The sequence below is a fragment of the Oculina patagonica genome, chromosome 4 (assembly GCF_052425735.1).
Source record: "Oculina patagonica isolate OP01 chromosome 4, crgOcupat, whole genome shotgun sequence".
Lineage (NCBI taxonomy): Eukaryota > Metazoa > Cnidaria > Anthozoa > Scleractinia > Oculinidae > Oculina > Oculina patagonica.
This window is the reverse complement of record NC_135761.1, coordinates 36,261,895-36,279,288: the sequence shown is the minus strand read 5'-3', so window position 1 is coordinate 36,279,288 and position 17,394 is coordinate 36,261,895. Positions and strand designations below refer to the sequence as shown.

Below are 17,394 nucleotides of genomic sequence, written 5' to 3'. Positions count from 1 at the left end.
ATATCTCTGGTTTGGACTATACGGAACATTTTCAATCACCTTATCAGCAGCCTTAACTTCATTGGATTGATATGAAAGTTCTGCTGTGGTTGAAACTTATTTTGGTCCAAAATTTTGTTAACAGTTTGATTTTTTATTTCCCTTTGTTTTACATTATGATAAGGAATAAGAAAAAAGTAAAAATCAAACCAGCTTTAAAATTTTAAACCAACAATAAATTTAAACCACAACAGTTACATTTTCAAAGTGTGATAATAATAAAGATGATGATGATGATAAACAAAAAGTTAGATTTAAAAATTTAGAAAGTACAAAGTTATATTTGATGCCAAGAGATTTGGGTATATAACCTGAGGCAAGAAAATTCTATTAAAAACCCAAATATTTTGAAAAGCAAACAAACAGTTTGCATAGGATTATAAAATATAAAAGAAAATTAATTTAACTTGATTGCAATAGTTTCCATATTTGAATCTATAAACACTTTAGTTACCCTTGACAAATAACAGGCTTTTTTTAAATTTTCAACAGGGACAGAAACTGACTTCTTTGCTGGAAACCGCGCTTGTAAATGCTTGGAGGGACAATATCGGACCCATATGTTCGAAGGATGTTTCAAATGTGGCCAAGGGGGACTGAAATGCCAAGATGACTACGCTTCATTGAAATCTGGTCATTGGTGGGAATGGAGAAACAAGACGTACAAAGATCGCTACGATCTTTATATTAAAAATCTGATGGCATCTTCACCAGCCTTAGATGCCTTCCATGTACAATACCCTTATCCCATACCAACACCTTACATGTGCCCAGCAGAAGAGTCGTGTAAGGGTGGTCTAGATTCCCTCTGTGAGAATGGGTACGAAGGTCCACTTTGCAGTGTTTGCAGTTCAGGATACTATAAACAGTTTAAACTGTGCACACGATGCCCATCAAAGAAGTGGATTGTGGGCCAGTTGTCTATAATTTTGGCCATCGTGTTGATTATCATTGCCGTTTTGGTGTGGTCAAGCAGAAGGAATATTAAGAAGGAAGAAGAACGCTTTCTAACGGATAAGTTTTTTTCTAAGGTAAAGATCGTAATTGGCTTCTATCAGGTCACTTATGGTTTGCTGGACGTGTTCTCATACATCGAATGGCCAGGTTCTCTTGAAACTATCGCTAAATATTCAGGATTTCTCCAATTGAACATGCTGCAGATAGCACCCATTCAGTGCCTTTTCCCTGGATTACACTTGGATGCCTTTGGAAGCCTTTTTGCAGTGATGGCAATGAATGTTGCTATGGTTTCCTTTTCAGTCATTGCTTATGGAGTCCATAAACTGCTCATCTTAAAAAATCGCGACCTCGAAGAGAATGAAAAATCAAGAAGAGTCTCGCAATCCAAGGAGGTTGTGTACAGGAATTTGTTTTTCTTCCTGTATGTAACGTACCTCAGCACATGTTACAAGACAGCCTCTGTTCTGCCACTCACGTGCAAGGAGATCTGCCGAGATGACAAAGAAGTTTTGTGTTCCAAGTACCTGAAAGCGGATTATAGCGTACCATGTCAAGGGCAAAAATACAATCATATGCTTGTCGTGGCATACATTTCAACTGCCTATATTTTTGCCCTTCCTGCCGCCTCGTTCATCACCCTTTGGAGACAACAAAGAGCACGGTTGGGCACACAAGACGACGACACATCACAGGATTCCGGTTCTAACAAGGAAATGATTTCTGGGTTGCGCTTTCTCTTTGAAAATTACAACACCAGTTCGTGGTATTGGGAACTTGTTGAAATGACTCGTAAAGTAATCCTGACATGTGGACTAATTTTTGTAGGACAAGAGAGCAGGTCCTACATTGGCTTGGCACTGGTCATTGCTGGGATGTATGGGTTCCTTTTCGCCTGGGTAAAACCCTTACAAGACGCGACGGAAAACAGGCTGATGACGACGTCCCTTGCCGTTACTGTTGTCAACTTGGTTATTGGAGCAGCGAGTAAGATTCCCACAGAATATGTAACAGGCTCGATCGGCCTAGAAACTGATGCACTTCTATTTAAGATACTGATATTCGCAGCAAATTCGCTGGTGATAGGTCAGCTTGTTGGTAAGAAAAAAGTAAATATTTAAATATGTTCAATCTAACAGCGAGCTCAGATGTTCAGCCTGCCAATCACAAATCCAAACAGCCAGTTAGGTTTAGCATGCCAGTTGTTCCGCGTTTGATCTTGCAGGCTGACATTCGTGATTTTTGGCCGTAAAAGTTTTTACTAAAGTGAAAAAATAAATGATGCTAAAATTGACCGTTTATGCAAGGGAAACATACCCGTGGACATTACATGGTTAACAACTAAAACCTACGCAAACGTACTTATGTTGAAAACGCTGGCAGAGAGGTTTTATGGTTAAAGGCTTGAATTTAATAACACACTATTATCCCTTAGTTCTACTGTGATGCTAATGTTAACCTCATTCGCCAATGTTAATCATTTAATACCATGTAAGCGTTCAAAGAGGCGCGTCCCTTTCTTTTTTCCCAGTTTTTGGGCTTATAAATAGCTATTTGCCCGATGGAAAACCTGATGTAGTTTACCTTCGCTAAAAGTACTTTCATCTCCTTTCAAATAAAAATCGGTTTGCTTCGACTCACAAACTGACCAGGGATTTCCTATCAGAAAGACAACTCGCATTTGCAACTGAAAGCATACAGTGACGTTTGGTCAAGTTCTATCTACTGAAAGAAGTAATGCTTTATAAAAAAATGTACTTGAAGTGTGAGTTTATGCTATCTTATAATAGTTCGAGACAGTCATATTGGGAAACATATTTGTTTGAAAGGAAGTGTTCTACTGAAGAAGAAATAGCCATTCCATCGACTTAGCCTTAGTCAGATGCAGTGAACAAGAAAATAATATAAGCTTTGCTTTTCACAACATGACTGATTTTTGCAGATATTAATTCCAGTTTTTATCGATTGTTTTGTGAGCGATATAAAAAGTTATCTTTTTTCTTACATGCAACTATACGAAGTGTTTGACACAATACCAGTTCCAGGAATAGATAAGCCATTAATTATTTTTATTGACCAAATAAAGAGAAGATGTTTTTCCTGTCATTCTGGTACCAGTTCTTCCATATAGTGTTTTAAGATCGCTTCATTCTTGGTTTGCTTTCAGTTGAGTACGCTTTGTTCCTATATCATTTCTTCATGCAGTGGCGCAAAAATCCACAGTGGTCTTTTTCTTGTTGCTTGGCTCTGCTTCTCCCTCTCACCAGTTTGCAGGGAGAAATTCAGGGGATTGCTGGGACAAACGTCCTTAACACGCAGCTACAAACAGGAGACTTTGAAATGGTTACACTTCAGACTGCCTTTCAAGACAGTGGCGCAATTGATATTACCCTTGAAGAAAACGAGGAAGGTGATGTTGATGATGTGGGTAGTGACGTAAACTACAGCAGCAAAAAAATTGATCAAGGGACACAAACGGAGTTAAAGTCGCTTTTCACAATGGCTGATGTCCCTGTAAATTAGTCATTTGAAAAGACATGCTTGTAAATCACTGTAAGTTCACACTATGCATGAGTATGCAGTTGGAATAATACGAACTATTATTTTGTATGGTTGACAAGTTTGAGCAGTTCAAAAACTAGTTTTAGTGAAAACAAAACCTTCTACCGCCCTCAGACAACAAATAAATTTGTACCCCCTCGTTCTCGTAGAACATATCGAAAGTATTTTGCCTCCACCCCTCCTCCCAATCATTAGTCAATCCTCTTGCTGCCCAGTGGCATATCAAGCCTTGTAAATCCGTTTTGCTTTATTAGCCTGTAAAAGGCAAGGCTACAACAAGAACCAAACAAACAAGGGAGCAAGTAACTCTTTGATGTTAATTTTTACATTTATAGTATTCTCATCACCTTAGCAGAGACATATGACCATACTTTAGCAGAGACACATCACCATATATCAATGGAATGTCCAGTGTCTTAAAATGTTAGTGATACAGTGAACACCCACGTGTAAGAACCTACAATTTTCTAAGTTTGGCAAAATAGGTTCTTGTATTTGGGGGTAGTTATTGGTAATTTAGGCTAAGTAGGTTCTTAATAAGGTTCTTAATTTCTAAGGAGGAGCCATAGTTTTTGATTGTACGAGAAGAAAAAAATGGGTTTGATCCTTCATTATTCAGCATTTATTCATAACTGTATTACTTCAAGCCTCATGCAAGGTCCAAAGGAGACAATTACAGTCTATGTAAATCTGTCTTTTCTTTATTTGTAAATACAGTTTGGCATGTTCTGTTAAAAATGTTCATAAAAATTTTCTATAACCCACATATAAGAACCTGCTGAAATTTGCTTGGCTAAACAGGTTCGTATATTTTGGGGTATTAAAATGGCAAATTTCTGCCAGCAGGTTTTTAAACCACTAGGTTCTAACACGCGGGTGTTTACTGTATGTGCAACAACACAAACTCGATTAACAAAAGAATGTGGTTTGAACGTAAAATTACTAAAACAATCTTCACTATTTCTCAACTGCTTCTCAAGACCGAGAAAACTATTGAAGGACAATGAGAGTGGAACACCTATTATTTGTATGTTCATGCACATGTTCCTTTTTTCTTATTTTATATCTTAAATAGACAACATAAATTCAAATAACATGTACATATTCAAATTTTATCTTTGCTACATGTCACCATTACACATCCCGGCTTCATGCTTCCTAGGCCTGGTGTGTACACGACGCATGGTTTTGACACAGCTAAACATGTCGCTGACAAATTTGTGCCTGGCAAGCTCAATAGCCGATTCCCGCTATGGTACGCGCCTGCAGGGAATCACGGCTGTTGTAATCATCGTTGCCGAGTCTCACGCATGGTTTGATGATTACAACTACCATGATTCCCTGCAAGAACGTGCCATAGAGGGAATCGGCCTTTATAAAGCGGAACTTAAGTTCCTGCTTAAAATTAACAAAGTATAACTTATCCTTGTAACTCAACGTCGTATATTCAAAAGTAGTCTTTTCTTATGACAGGTCACAGCTCTGCCTGATTGAGCTCACCTAATAAAAGACTGGAGGACATGAGACACACAGGCATCCATAAAACTCTTTATTTAGAAGAAGTAATTTTAAGCCGATTTAATTTAACAATCGAACCTATTTAGTGAAACGTAGGAACTAAAGATGGCCTTATTATAACTTAAGAAATATATTTATTAGCTGGGTCTTCTCTCTCAAAGATGATGAACGTTTATTTGTTTGTCTCACAAACATTTTTATTCGAAATGTTGGTCGCTATGTTTCAACTGTTATACTGCTAATCTTCATTAGGCTGTAAGGACGATTGTTTACACTGGGCTTCTTTTAGTTTTTTTGTTTCAGATTTTAAGCAGTGCGTGTGAGCCTATGAAACGAATTTAATGTAGGGTAGAACCATAGTACGGGTAGATTTAAATTCCTGTGCGGGCTTGTTCGAAGTGAGGCTATCCTTTTGAAGAAAATACTGACGATAAATGTTACTTTTTTTTGGATATAACTGATGGCTTCGTTGCGAGGTCTTTGGGACATACTGTGTGCTCATACACCAACTTCCGTAGTCCCAGAGCACATCAACGAGGCAGGCAAATTCCTACTTGGAATAAAGTTAAACATTTGGGATATTGTCATAAAAAATGTTGTGGTTATTCATCGTGGTAGAGTACAATAATAAAGTATTATTTCGTTTGTCTCACGACGTAGTCACGTGTGATGAAGATCGCAATGTTTCGACTGCATACTGCTAGTCTTCATCAGGCGATAAGGTCGACTGGTTGTGCGTTAGCTTATAAAGCACACGGCTGCGCTGTGATTGGTTGGTTTTCAACAGCTTTGATTGGTGCATTTCGATCCTCAGTGTTCTGCATGCTGGTGTACTGTTGCTCCCTCGGCGGTCCGCAGTCGTACAGTTCTCCTGTTGTTGTGTTTTTTGATCGTGGGCATCCATGCTTCAGGAATTTCAATTCCACTGTCCCTGTTGATATTATTAAGGTGAAGTCTTATGTGAATCGCCTCTTTAACCCGGCTTGTGTACCAGTGCGAGTCACGATCAATAAACTTTACCTTATTCCAAAGCGGGTAGTGTCCGGTGTTGTTGGTATGCTCTGCAACGGCGGAAGTCTGGGTGCGTGCGAGTCGGATGTCCCGGTCGTGTTCTTTGATCCTATCTTGCATAGGTCTTCCAGTCTCGCCGATGTAAACTTTGCCACATTCACAGGGAATCCTGTAAACAACGCCATCTTGCTTAGTCGAATCAACAGCGTCTTTCGGCCGTACTAGTTGTGATCGTAGTGTAGTTTCCGACTTGAAAACAGCGCGTACGCCTTGTTTTCGTAGGCAGCGGCGAAGTTGCTCGGAAAGACCTTTGACATAAGGTAGAACGGCAGTAGATTTAAACTCAGCCATGGGTTCAGCACTGGTGTTCGGTTTTCTAGTCTTGGTGATCTTCTGCAAGAAAGAAAAAGGATAACCATTAGATACAAGAACAGATGACAGATGTTTTTTCTCCTTGGAGATTACAGATGGTTTTGTTACGAGGTGTTTAGCGCGTTCGTAAAGACACTTTACAATACCGCGTTTTACTATAGTATGCAGTATGCAGTCGAAACGTTGCGATCTCCATCACACGTGACTACGTCGTGAGACAAACGAAATAATACTTTATTATTTGGGATATTGTTACCGTGATCCCCATTGGTACAAAAGTAAGGTCAAAGAGGTAATCCATGCATGACTAAATCTTGAAAACAACAATAGTCACAGTGAAATCGAAATTCCCGAAGCATGAAAACCTACGATCAAAGACTGCACAACTGCTGATCGATGAAGCCGACTCATGAGAGAACAATACCTTATAATCGGAATAATAAGGAACAATGTGATACAAATAGCAACACGCAAACAATCGACCTCATTGCATTGCATCAATGTGACTCCATCGTGAGACAAACAAACGTTTATCTATTACCATAATAACCGCATTTATTATTCAACAGATGCGCGCGCTGCCCAAATATGGTCAAAATGTGATTGTTATCTGACATTCGTACATGACAGATATCCTGCGATATACGTAGGTTGTCAAGATTCGCCCAAAATCTTAGAAATGCTGCACAGCCACAGTTTTTTCTAGCTTCAAAATGTATTTTGTTGAAAATTTGTTGAATAATAAAACAATTATCCTGCTCAATCTTGCGGAATATCGTCTGATTTTAGCCAACTCGGCCTACGGCCTCGTCGGCTAAGTATCAGGCGATATTCCGCGCGATTTCGCAGAATAATTGTTAAATATTTAACTTCAAAGCATATTGTTAGGATACGTTTTTGCTCTATTTGCTATTCATCAGAAAGCTACGAACTTCAGCTTTGATATTTACACGCTTATACAACACAAAACTTAGCCAAAAATACACAAAAAAAATTAAAAACCTGAAACAAACAAAAAAATTAAAAACAAGAAAACACATAAGATTTTCTTTTCTTTTAAAATATTTGATCTCTCCGATATTTTAGCTCAAGCTAAGCGAGGTGTAAGATGAAAGGACCGCAGTAATGAATTAAGAAGTAGCTTCCTAAGCCAAACAAATACTCCAATTGGTGGAATTAACAAGAATTAATGATCCGTGTCTGCCTTCCTTTTGCCTCCACGTACGCTTTGCAGTCGGATTTCGAAGCATTTATTTGCTTTACAATTTCGCTTAATATTTATTCGCTTGTACTTTAGTGTAGAGTCTGACAAGGGAAATAATGAAGTCATCCGGTTGATAAAGGTCTCATAATTCCACGAGCTTGTTGATTAGGTAAACAACAGTCTATTGGTCGGTTTCACTTATCAATTTGTAAGTGAATTGTATTCGTAAACATAACATCTGGCAAGTTATCTGAATTCTCATGTTTTCCTTTTCACGATTTTCTCTGGTCGGATTTTAAGGTGGCTCAATCGGATTTTTGAGTGACGATACCTTTCAACTTTTAGCAACATGTGTGCCACAGTAAACAATCCGACTGAAGATCGATCAGTACAGCTGTACTAAAGAAAGATGAAAGTTTCATCGAAATCGGAGTAACCATAACAACATAATGACGTCACCACCCATTTTACACGAGACCGATTTTCTTGTAATAGAGGGATAATTTTAAAAAAAGGCTTCTAGATCTTGGACTTGACATAGTTTTCTCAACGTCTGCGAAATTTAAAGAATTTCTGTGAGAGCGTTTTCGAGAAAATTTTGGATAAAGTTTTCAGGTGCTAAAATACAACAAAAACAAAGCAGTGTTAAAACATTGAGAAAACGGTCACAAGGCCCGATCAAGTAACATTGTGGCCTTAAGTGAATCTTGTACTATCTAATTACCTTGGGAGAAAATCTCAGAGAAATCGTTTCATTTGATTTCTTGAAGTGTTTTTTTGCTCTTTTATCGAAAAAGGGCCTTCGCTTACTAAAATGAACGCAAAGTAAAAATCACTCGATAAAATTTTCTTTAACTTGGCACTCAAAAAGTAGAAGAGGTGCATAATGAAATGTATGATTTTCAAAATAATTGAAACATTCTAAGGCAGTTAATTGAAAGCCTTAACTCAGGTAAACATTGCGCTGTTTTTCACCCTACATCGGATCGCTGCCTACTTATGGGTGTAAAATGGGTGGTGACGTCATATGTTCCTATGGTTACTCCGATCTCGATGAAACTTATCTCATTCGAAACTTTCATGGTTCTTTAGTACAGCTGTACTGATCGATTTTCGGTCGGATTGTTTACGGTGGCGTACAAGTTGCTCAAAAGTGAAAGGTATCGTCACTAAAAAATCCGATCCAGCCACCTTAACCTGAAGTTTTTGAATTTAAATTGTATGCTTACTAAATACTGTAGTTGGAACATATACAGTTTATATATATAAACATGTGTCCACACATATATACGCTTAAGATCCATTCATTTCTGCAAAGGCAAGGGTTGAATTGATCAGCTACAATGTAGGTGTGAAAACACGACGACCTTCTTTTGGTTCTTTATAGGTTTATATTTGTCTGGGTTTTCTTTTTCTTTTTTTTCGCTTCCTCTTCTTTCTTCTGTCAGAGTTTTGATTTCCAGTAAAACTAGTTTGAAATATGTACACTAATCTAGCTGGTCGAGAAAGTCCTTGCAAGGGCCTTATTTTATCTTTAGTTTCAAAACAAAAAATGGTTATGTACATGTATTTTTAATCCTGAAAACTCGGAAATAAAGAATTCTAGAAGAAATGTAAATTAAGGACAATAAGTATTCTAAGGAATTAGCTTACTTATCACTGAAAAACTAATACTTTCCTTAGAAGGTGTTTTCAGCTGTGAACACATTTGCTGTTCAATCCTCGCGTACCTTGTTTCCCCAAACTCATTAAAAAGTAAGTCTGCTCGCAAGAATTGACACCTTCAAGTTTTTTTTATTGCAGCTGAACCATTTTTCGTTTAAATTTCACCTACTTCCTCAACAATAAGCTAAAATCCTTTCTGTCGAAAATTGATTGAGTTATTAGCTTTCGATCTAGTGAGTTGATTTTATGTTTTGGAAACCGCTTCTTTTTTCGACTTAACAAAAATTTTCATGAACAAAGAAAACATCATACCGTATTTATTTGATTAAGCGCCCTGGGCGCTTATTAAATTTTTGGACCTTGAGGGTGTGCGCTTATTTGAGGTGGGCGCTTATCCGAGGCTGGGGGCTTATTAACTTCTCTTACCTACAGGGTGGCCCCTTTTCGAGGTGGGGGCTTATTTGAGGTTGGGTGCTTAATCAAATAAATACGGTATCATTTCGAATTCCTTTGCCCTTGAAAGATAGGACATGGAAACACCTTCTTTTCGCATGTGAATAGCACCTTACCTTGCAGAACAGTAATTAAGTTAAGCGATTCCAATAATAGAGCTACATTGTTACCTAGAATTCACTTCAAATACTTGAAGACCACAGCTTGTAACTGAAGATCAGCCGAGAATAAACCATACAGAACCAATTGCAAAGACTTTGGCATATAGCCCTTCTTCTTTAATCTGTCTTGCTACAATATACCCTGAGATAGATAGAAAGTTGTCTTTCTATCGATCTAGATGGGACCACATGTTCTGTTAATTGTTCGATTAAGATAAGGGTAGAAAAACAAGGTGATGTATCCATTTAATTTGCATTTGCACTTTTTTTAAAAGACCATTTCAGTCGTGCGTAATTTAAACAAGGGTGTGATACCACTGGAGTTCATGTGACAAATAACCATCAATGCATCAATAATCACTCTAGAAAGGCCTTGTGAAGGCACCAGAAGTTAAAAAGGTTTAACTTAATCTTTTTGGTATCTAATATTGATTGAGTAGATCCCAGACCGAATGAAGATATTTATAACACTTATTATATGGCTAGCGCTTGTAGCCGATATAATGTGCGCTCTGATTGGCTAAGTGCAAGGGAATTATTCTCCCGTAATGCCCATGGGCCGATTACGGATTATGCAAATTAGAAATGTACATGTTTGACAGGCTTGAAAGTGGTTCTTATGTTTTCTTTCCTAAGCAAACGTCGAACTCTCATTGAAACACCCTTTATGTAAGGGATTGAAGCGTAACCCCTTGGACTCTCTTGGTTTTCTGGCTGTATGGTTTCTTGAGCCGAAACAAGGCAGCCATCGATGAAACTTTGGGGGTATCCGTTGACTTTAAGGTCACCGATTACTTGTTGGTTTTCGCTCTGTTTCCACTCAGAGATCGAGGGAGGATTTTTGCCACGGTCCATTAGTGTCTTTACTACAGCTCGTTTGCTTTGCGTGTGACTATGCGACTCGAAGGCAAGATATTTGTTTGTGTGCGTGGGTTTCCTGTACACGCCCACTTTCACTTGACCACTCGCAGATACCGCATTATGTGTATCAAGGAAAGCTATGGTTTGGCCTTCCGCGCCTGTAGTTGGCATTTCTATCGTGCATTGGATATGTGGGTTAATGGAATTCAGATGGTTATGAAAAACTCTGATGCTTTCACTCTTTAGGCACGCATTAGAGTCGTCAACGTAGCAGCACCACTAGCACGGTTTTACTGATGCCGAGGCTAAGGCCTTTTTCTCAATTTCTTCCATGACTAATTCGGCGATCACTGCACTGACAGGCGATACCATCGCACAGCCAAATACTTGGTGGTACTGAGTTCCTTCAGATGAGAAATAGCTGTTGTTAAGTACGAAGGAGAGTAGATCGAGAACTTGAGCTTGTGTTAAGATTGTAAGGGCTTTCCATTCAGTTGTCTCACCAAGTTTACGTTGAACAATATTTATCGCCAAATCTACTGGGATTGAAGTGAAGAGAGATACAACATCGAAAGACACAATTTGTTCGTCCTCGGCTACTACTTGGCTGCTTATAAAGTTTGTAAATTCTTTAGCGTTCTTGACAGGGAAGCCACTTTCGCTCTGGAGGGATTTTAAGATGGACGCCAAAGACTTGGAAAGCTGGTTTGTCGGAATGCCAATACAGCTGTTAATTGGTCTTATTGGAACTTGAGGCGTTGCTTCTTTTGGCAGAGTAAAGTGGTCTTCTTTGTGCTCCAGCTTTACCTTGTGTATCTTGGGGAGTTTGTAAAAGGCTGCTAGTGTAGACTCGGATGGCCTGAGTCTCCATTACTCTGATTCTGTCAAATTTCCCTGCTTTTTGAGATCCAAAAGCTTCTTCTGTTAAGGGCTGACTCTGTTCTTGAGGTTGGATTTCGCCTTTTATCCGTGATCGGTTGGTATACGGATTTGGTTGTCATAATCCGTCTTGTTCATAACAACAGTACAGTTTCCTTTTTGGCTTTTATAACCAAAACGCTCTCATCCTCTTTAAGAGCCTTGCAAGCTTTCGTTCTTCCCTAGTTAAATTTTGTTGTCTCGGGGTGTGTGCTTGTTTAAGAGTGCTACAGATTTCACTTCGGATGATATTCTGACATTGTTTTGGCAGACCATCGATAGCTGATTCGACAGAAGCGAGTATTTCTTTTGTTGGTACACTACTTGGCGTAATGGCGAAATTAAGGCCTTTTCGAAGGAGTGATATTTCATTCTTGTCCAGTTCTCTGTTGGAGATGTTTACAACCCACTTTTTCTTAATTGCCTCTTCCTGTCAGTTTGATGGGTTTGCTAGTTTCTTCTGATATCTCCTCTCAACGTCCGTTTTAATGTGTTTGCAACGTTGCCTGACGACTTGAGTTAGAGTGCCGTAGAGCGTTTTCTCAATGCGATCTTCAAACTTCTGCCGAAGTGATTCCTGAACTTTGTCCAGAACTTTAAGTTTGTGATGACACTGGCTAATGAGCAGACGTAGGTATTTCCAGAAAGAAATGTCAACAATAGGCAACAACGCCTATTCCTAGAAGTGCTACATTCTATCCAGGACATTAACTGTGTGAATGAGCATGTGAATGAGTGAATGAGTGTGAATGAGCATGTGGATTTCCCACAAGTTTATTTAACATTGGGAACATCCCTAGAGACCGGCGGTGTATAAAAACTTACTATGCAAAAACTGAACCAATTTTAACTCTGATGAAGGTAACAGAGAGTTGCCAAAAATTCAGTTTTATACGTTTTTTACCACCTTTTTAAACCGATTTTAAGATCAGATACAAACTAAATTTGTATTATATAAATAACTTGTTTGGTTGACTTTTTACGACTGTGTAGTAATCATTCGTCTTGAAACTACATGTAAATATATTTTTTGATGGAGTACCATTAGTTCACCTGACTTGTGCGGTTTTAAATGAATGAACAGACAAGCACGCACAACACCGGATGGAAAGTGATAATCCGCTTGAATTCGTTATTTTTAAAGCCATATAATAAGGAACTTATTAACCTCGAACATTTGGTCTTTACGGAAAAATCTCAAACCCCAGCCTTGCCGCATTGACCTTGCTATCGCTTGGTCAATACTGCAAGGCCTCTGTTTGAGATTTTCCCGTTTGGACCTCACTCTTGGTTAATAAGTAGTTATAATTGCACATGAAAACCCAGTTATAAGAACCTGCATTAATTTAGACTAAAATGGTTTTCATGTTATAATTTTTTACTTTAAGAAGACAAAAAGGTGCTTGCTGCTCATAGAATATTGGTATAGTCTATTGTTTCGATAAAATATCCATACAAATATATCGAAATGAATGTAGTCTAAAGGAAAAACAAACCTTATTCTAGGTTATCACATTTCTTTTAATGCCCTTTATGCCTATTAAACACCAAGAAAACAAAGTAAAATTTTTCAGCATCAATACTGTGACTATTTAAGTTGATACATGTGTGTTGGATTAATCAGATGCCCAATCACTGGTGAACAAGTTGTGATTATTTTCTTGACATTACAAGTTACCATAGCAATGGTATATCCTGTTGAAAACACCCTTAATTTTCATTTTAAGTGCTTATAACTCAAAAACGAGCTTGGTGATCTCATTAATTATGATGGAATAATGATCACCATATTAAGATAGAACTTTCGGCAAAGTTTTAAAAAAATTCTGTAATGCGGGTTCAGAGCCACGTTAAATTTTCGAACACTTTAGGTGGCTCTGAACCCGCAATACATAAATTTTTAAACTTTGTCAAAAGTTTTATCTCAACATGGTGATCATTATTCCATCATAAAAAATGGGGGTCACTGAGCTCGTTTTTGAGTTGTAAGCACTTAAATCGAACTTGAAGCAAAAATTAAGAAATTAAGGGTATTTTAACATACTCTGCTGTTGCTATAGTTACCAGTGACGTAATGAAAAAAACCACAACTCAGCAATAATTGGACATTTGTTTGATATTATAATTTTTGGAGCAACTGATCAATATTTGTAGTGATGACCCATCAAAGTATAAGAACTGGAAAGTGCTGGAAAACGTTATGAGCCTCCTTAAATCAATTTATATAAAAAACAATTTGTTTATTAATTTTGGGGATTTTAATAGAAGACCTTCGTTGGTATATGTGGGTTTTAACCGCATTTTCCCTGCTTCAAAGAAGGTAGATATTTTTAAGTGTTCTGTGAAGTTTGAGAAGTGAAGAATCTGGATGAATCTTCCTGCCAGGATGATAGAAGATAATTATGCTAACAGTTTTAGGCTTTCTGTAAAGTATTGGTAAAAGATAATGAAGGCCTAGTCCTTTTCAAATCATATTTATCGGGGGGTTTTTTCTGAAGCATTTGTAAAAAAAAATGTAATTTATTTACCCACGTGACACCGAAGAGCTTAGAGCTCGTTGAGTCGATGTGTACGTGCAAACTCAACCCACATATGGCACCGGGCTGGAATCGAACCCGGGCCACATTGGTGGGAGGCGAGCGCTCTCACCACTTCGCCACCCCCTGCTCCCCGTTTCAGCGGTCTGGAGCCATAAATCCTTGAATTTAATTGGCTAATTCCGCGTTCCAGCAGTCCTCATTTTAAATATTAAAAGCACAAAATGGCAAGTAGAAGAAAAATAAATTGCCTTCCAACCGATATACTGTAAATGATCTAATAAACCTCCCCCCTCAAATAAATGCCTCTTATCTAATAAACGCCTCCCCTGAGGTGTGAGGTTTGTATTAAATGCCCCTCTCTAATAAACGCCCCGTCTCTAAAAGACACCCACTCAACTTCCCCCCCAAATCGCCTCAAAAATCAAGGAAACGCTTCAAAGAGTTTTAAATCACACGTTATTTAGTTTCTTTCTTGTTTGGTTGGTAATGGCTTCCGAATTGCATCCTGTTCAATTTCAAGCTCGAAGTACGGATAGCGCTCTTTTATCTTCTTAATTTCAGTACTCAATATTTCAGCAACTTTCTTTCAGTTTGTCGTAGCCTTGTAGCATCAAGGTCGATGTTAAGTGTATCTGAGAGTGGCGCCAGAACAAAGAGTCAATCAAAGAATCGAAAGAAAAACGCAAAGGGCAAGGAAGGGAAAGTCTTGACGAAGGTGGACAAATAGTCATTGATGATAACCTTGAAGAAATAATTCTTGAATGTATTCATGGTCGAACAGCAAATGGCCTCAGAGTTTCCGCAAGCTAATAATGGTTAAGGCAAAGTACCTGTATGATGAGAGATGTCCGGAAGGTGAACAAGACTTGTTTAAGGTGACCGACGGCTGGTTTCAGAAGTTTATGCTTTGAAATGGACTTTCACTGAGAAGGAAGACAACTACTGCGCAACAAGACCCATATTGAGCTATCGATAAACTGATATTGTACATCCTTCATGTCTGCCGACTTTCGCAACAACACAACTATCAGCCTTTTTGCATTGTAGCTATGGATGAAACGCTTGTATGGGCAGTGGAATAAAGTGAGTGAATGGACGAGAAAAGAAGGCAAGTGAATATTTTAAAGCAGTTGCTTCACATATGATATTGTAAAAGTCTAGGTGTACTTCTTTTTCTTGCAGTTTATTTTCTCACTTATGTCCAGAAATGCACGCAATTACGGTTTTTACAAATTTTATGATTTTTCGTTACTGCGCTAAGTTGCGGATTTTACAAAAAGTTTGGCCCTTTGTTATGTTAATAACAACACATCAGCAGAGCGGCACTGGATTTTACAAAATTTGCGAAAATTGAGGATTTTACAAATTTAACTCGAATCGAACATAAAAAGTTATTTATTATGAACTCATCTTGAACAAATGGAATTTGTTTTGCATTTTGTTAGCATGTAAAATATTTATGATTTACATTTTTGTTTGAATAAACACAAAAATCAAATGTCTAAATACCTGTTGCTTTTAGTGACTGGCTGAAAAAGCATAGGGTGACTTTAGTGTGTAGTGCCCCTAACCTCAAATAAAACCTAACTGCAAGCAAACTGAGTGCTTAACCCTAATCACTAAAATGAGTGCTTAACCCTAATCACTAAACTGAGTGCTTAACCCAAATGACTCAAATAAGTGGTTAACTCTAATAAGCATAAACAATGGCCCTAATGTCAGACACTGCAGAGCCTCAGTCTTGGTAAAGAAGCATTACTGCAAATCTTAACTCAAATGTTACTGTGTGATAGCCATAGTCATTTGGAAAAATTAAAACAAGTACATGAATTGAAACCAGTTTAAAAATTTCAAACTGGTTTGAAAAAATTTAAACCAGAGGTAAAAATTAAACTACAACATATACCTCGTTCTATAAACGCTTGTAGAAAGATACACCCTCTTCGTTGCCGCGCTTTACAAATATGCGACCGCATAGATGGATGGCATTTGTTATGAAAGGAAACGTAACGTAACTTTACAAGTCCCGCATTGACTTCACAGGCGCCTGCTTCGTAGGCAAATATTGCGACTCAAGCCCAGACATGCAGTATAAGCACAGCCCTTGTTACAAAATGCGTAAGTTGGATTTATTACTAAATGCTGCACCCTTTGTTACATAATGCACACGTCTTGGCAGACGAATTATGAAAATAGTTGGTCTGGACCGATAATCCATCTGTTTGCCCGTATATATACACAGACGAATTATTGCACGAACTAAAAAATGCTCGCCTAATTAAAATGTAAGTTCGTCCAGACGGATCATCCATCTCTAGTATAAATCGAGCCATTGTATTTATAAGTACATTGTACTCCTATCAATTGAACACAGGAGAACCAACTGTACCACAGAAGTATACCCTTACTTGGCTTCAGGGAACAAAAATCCATGTATGCTACGAATGCAACAGAAAAATCCAACCTACAGTAAGCCGCCAGCCAACTCACCAGAGTTCCTACCACCAGCACCATTTGATGTTGTTTTACGAAGAGAAGAGCTGAGAATGTACCACAAACCAGGAGGAGAACTAACCTACTCATTTAAGCCACACAATTGCTACTATGAGATGAAAAAGAAATGCGTGCTGAAGAGAAATAAGCACTTGAATGTGGATCAAATCGAAATTTCCGAGAGTGATTAGGGAAAACTATCTGACCTTCATGTAAATGTTTTGAGAAAAGAATTCGGAACATAGTTATTCATGTCAGTTTATTTTCATTTAGAACCAGGTTTCCGGCATTCCAGCATTCCGAGTTTCCGGCATTCCAGGTTTTAGGACAACCCTGAATCTTCCTTCAGCATTCCAAAGCTTGCTTGCAACACGTGATGGTAGAAAAAGTGTTATTATTCCAACATGTCACTCAGCTAAAATGTGGGCAAACGTGTACTATAAAAATCCTCAAAATCCTGTTCAAATATTAAAGGGACTATGTCACGGCTAAGTTAATCTTATGTTATTAAATGGTGCCAAATAATCGCTATGAAACTAAATGTTTGCAAAGAAATCAATTATTTGATACTAAATGACAAAACCATAGCTTCCTTGCAGCTAAATGTGTCTCCCGGGCGTCATAAATTAAAGTTACAAGC

General features: G+C 38.1%; 2 protein-coding genes across 2 annotated transcripts in view; one reads left to right on the top strand and one right to left on the bottom strand.

Moving 5' to 3' along the window:
* Positions 1 to 5,370, top strand: part of LOC144648388 (uncharacterized) — a 71,218-nt gene extending 65,848 nt beyond the window's left edge. The window contains exons 23-25 of the mRNA XM_078507965.1: positions 532 to 2,094; positions 3,164 to 3,549; positions 5,032 to 5,370. Of these exons, the coding sequence (XP_078364091.1) occupies positions 532 to 2,094; positions 3,164 to 3,519 (1,919 nt within the window). The 3' untranslated portion in view covers positions 3,520 to 3,549; positions 5,032 to 5,370. The remainder of the gene's footprint in view (positions 1 to 531; positions 2,095 to 3,163; positions 3,550 to 5,031) is intronic.
* Positions 5,371 to 10,521: 5,151 nt separating this feature from the next.
* Positions 10,522 to 10,974, bottom strand: LOC144648387 (uncharacterized). The gene has a single exon (XM_078507964.1). The coding sequence runs from the start codon at positions 10,972 to 10,974 to the stop codon at positions 10,522 to 10,524; it is 453 nt and encodes a 150-aa protein (XP_078364090.1).
* Between the last annotated feature and the right edge of the window lie 6,420 nt (positions 10,975 to 17,394).

Bases quoted from the DNA above. Each gene is read 5' to 3' on its own strand.
- LOC144648387 (XM_078507964.1), bottom strand. From the start codon at position 10,974: ATGCCAACTACAGGCGCGGAAGGCCAAACCATAGCTTTCCTTGATACA.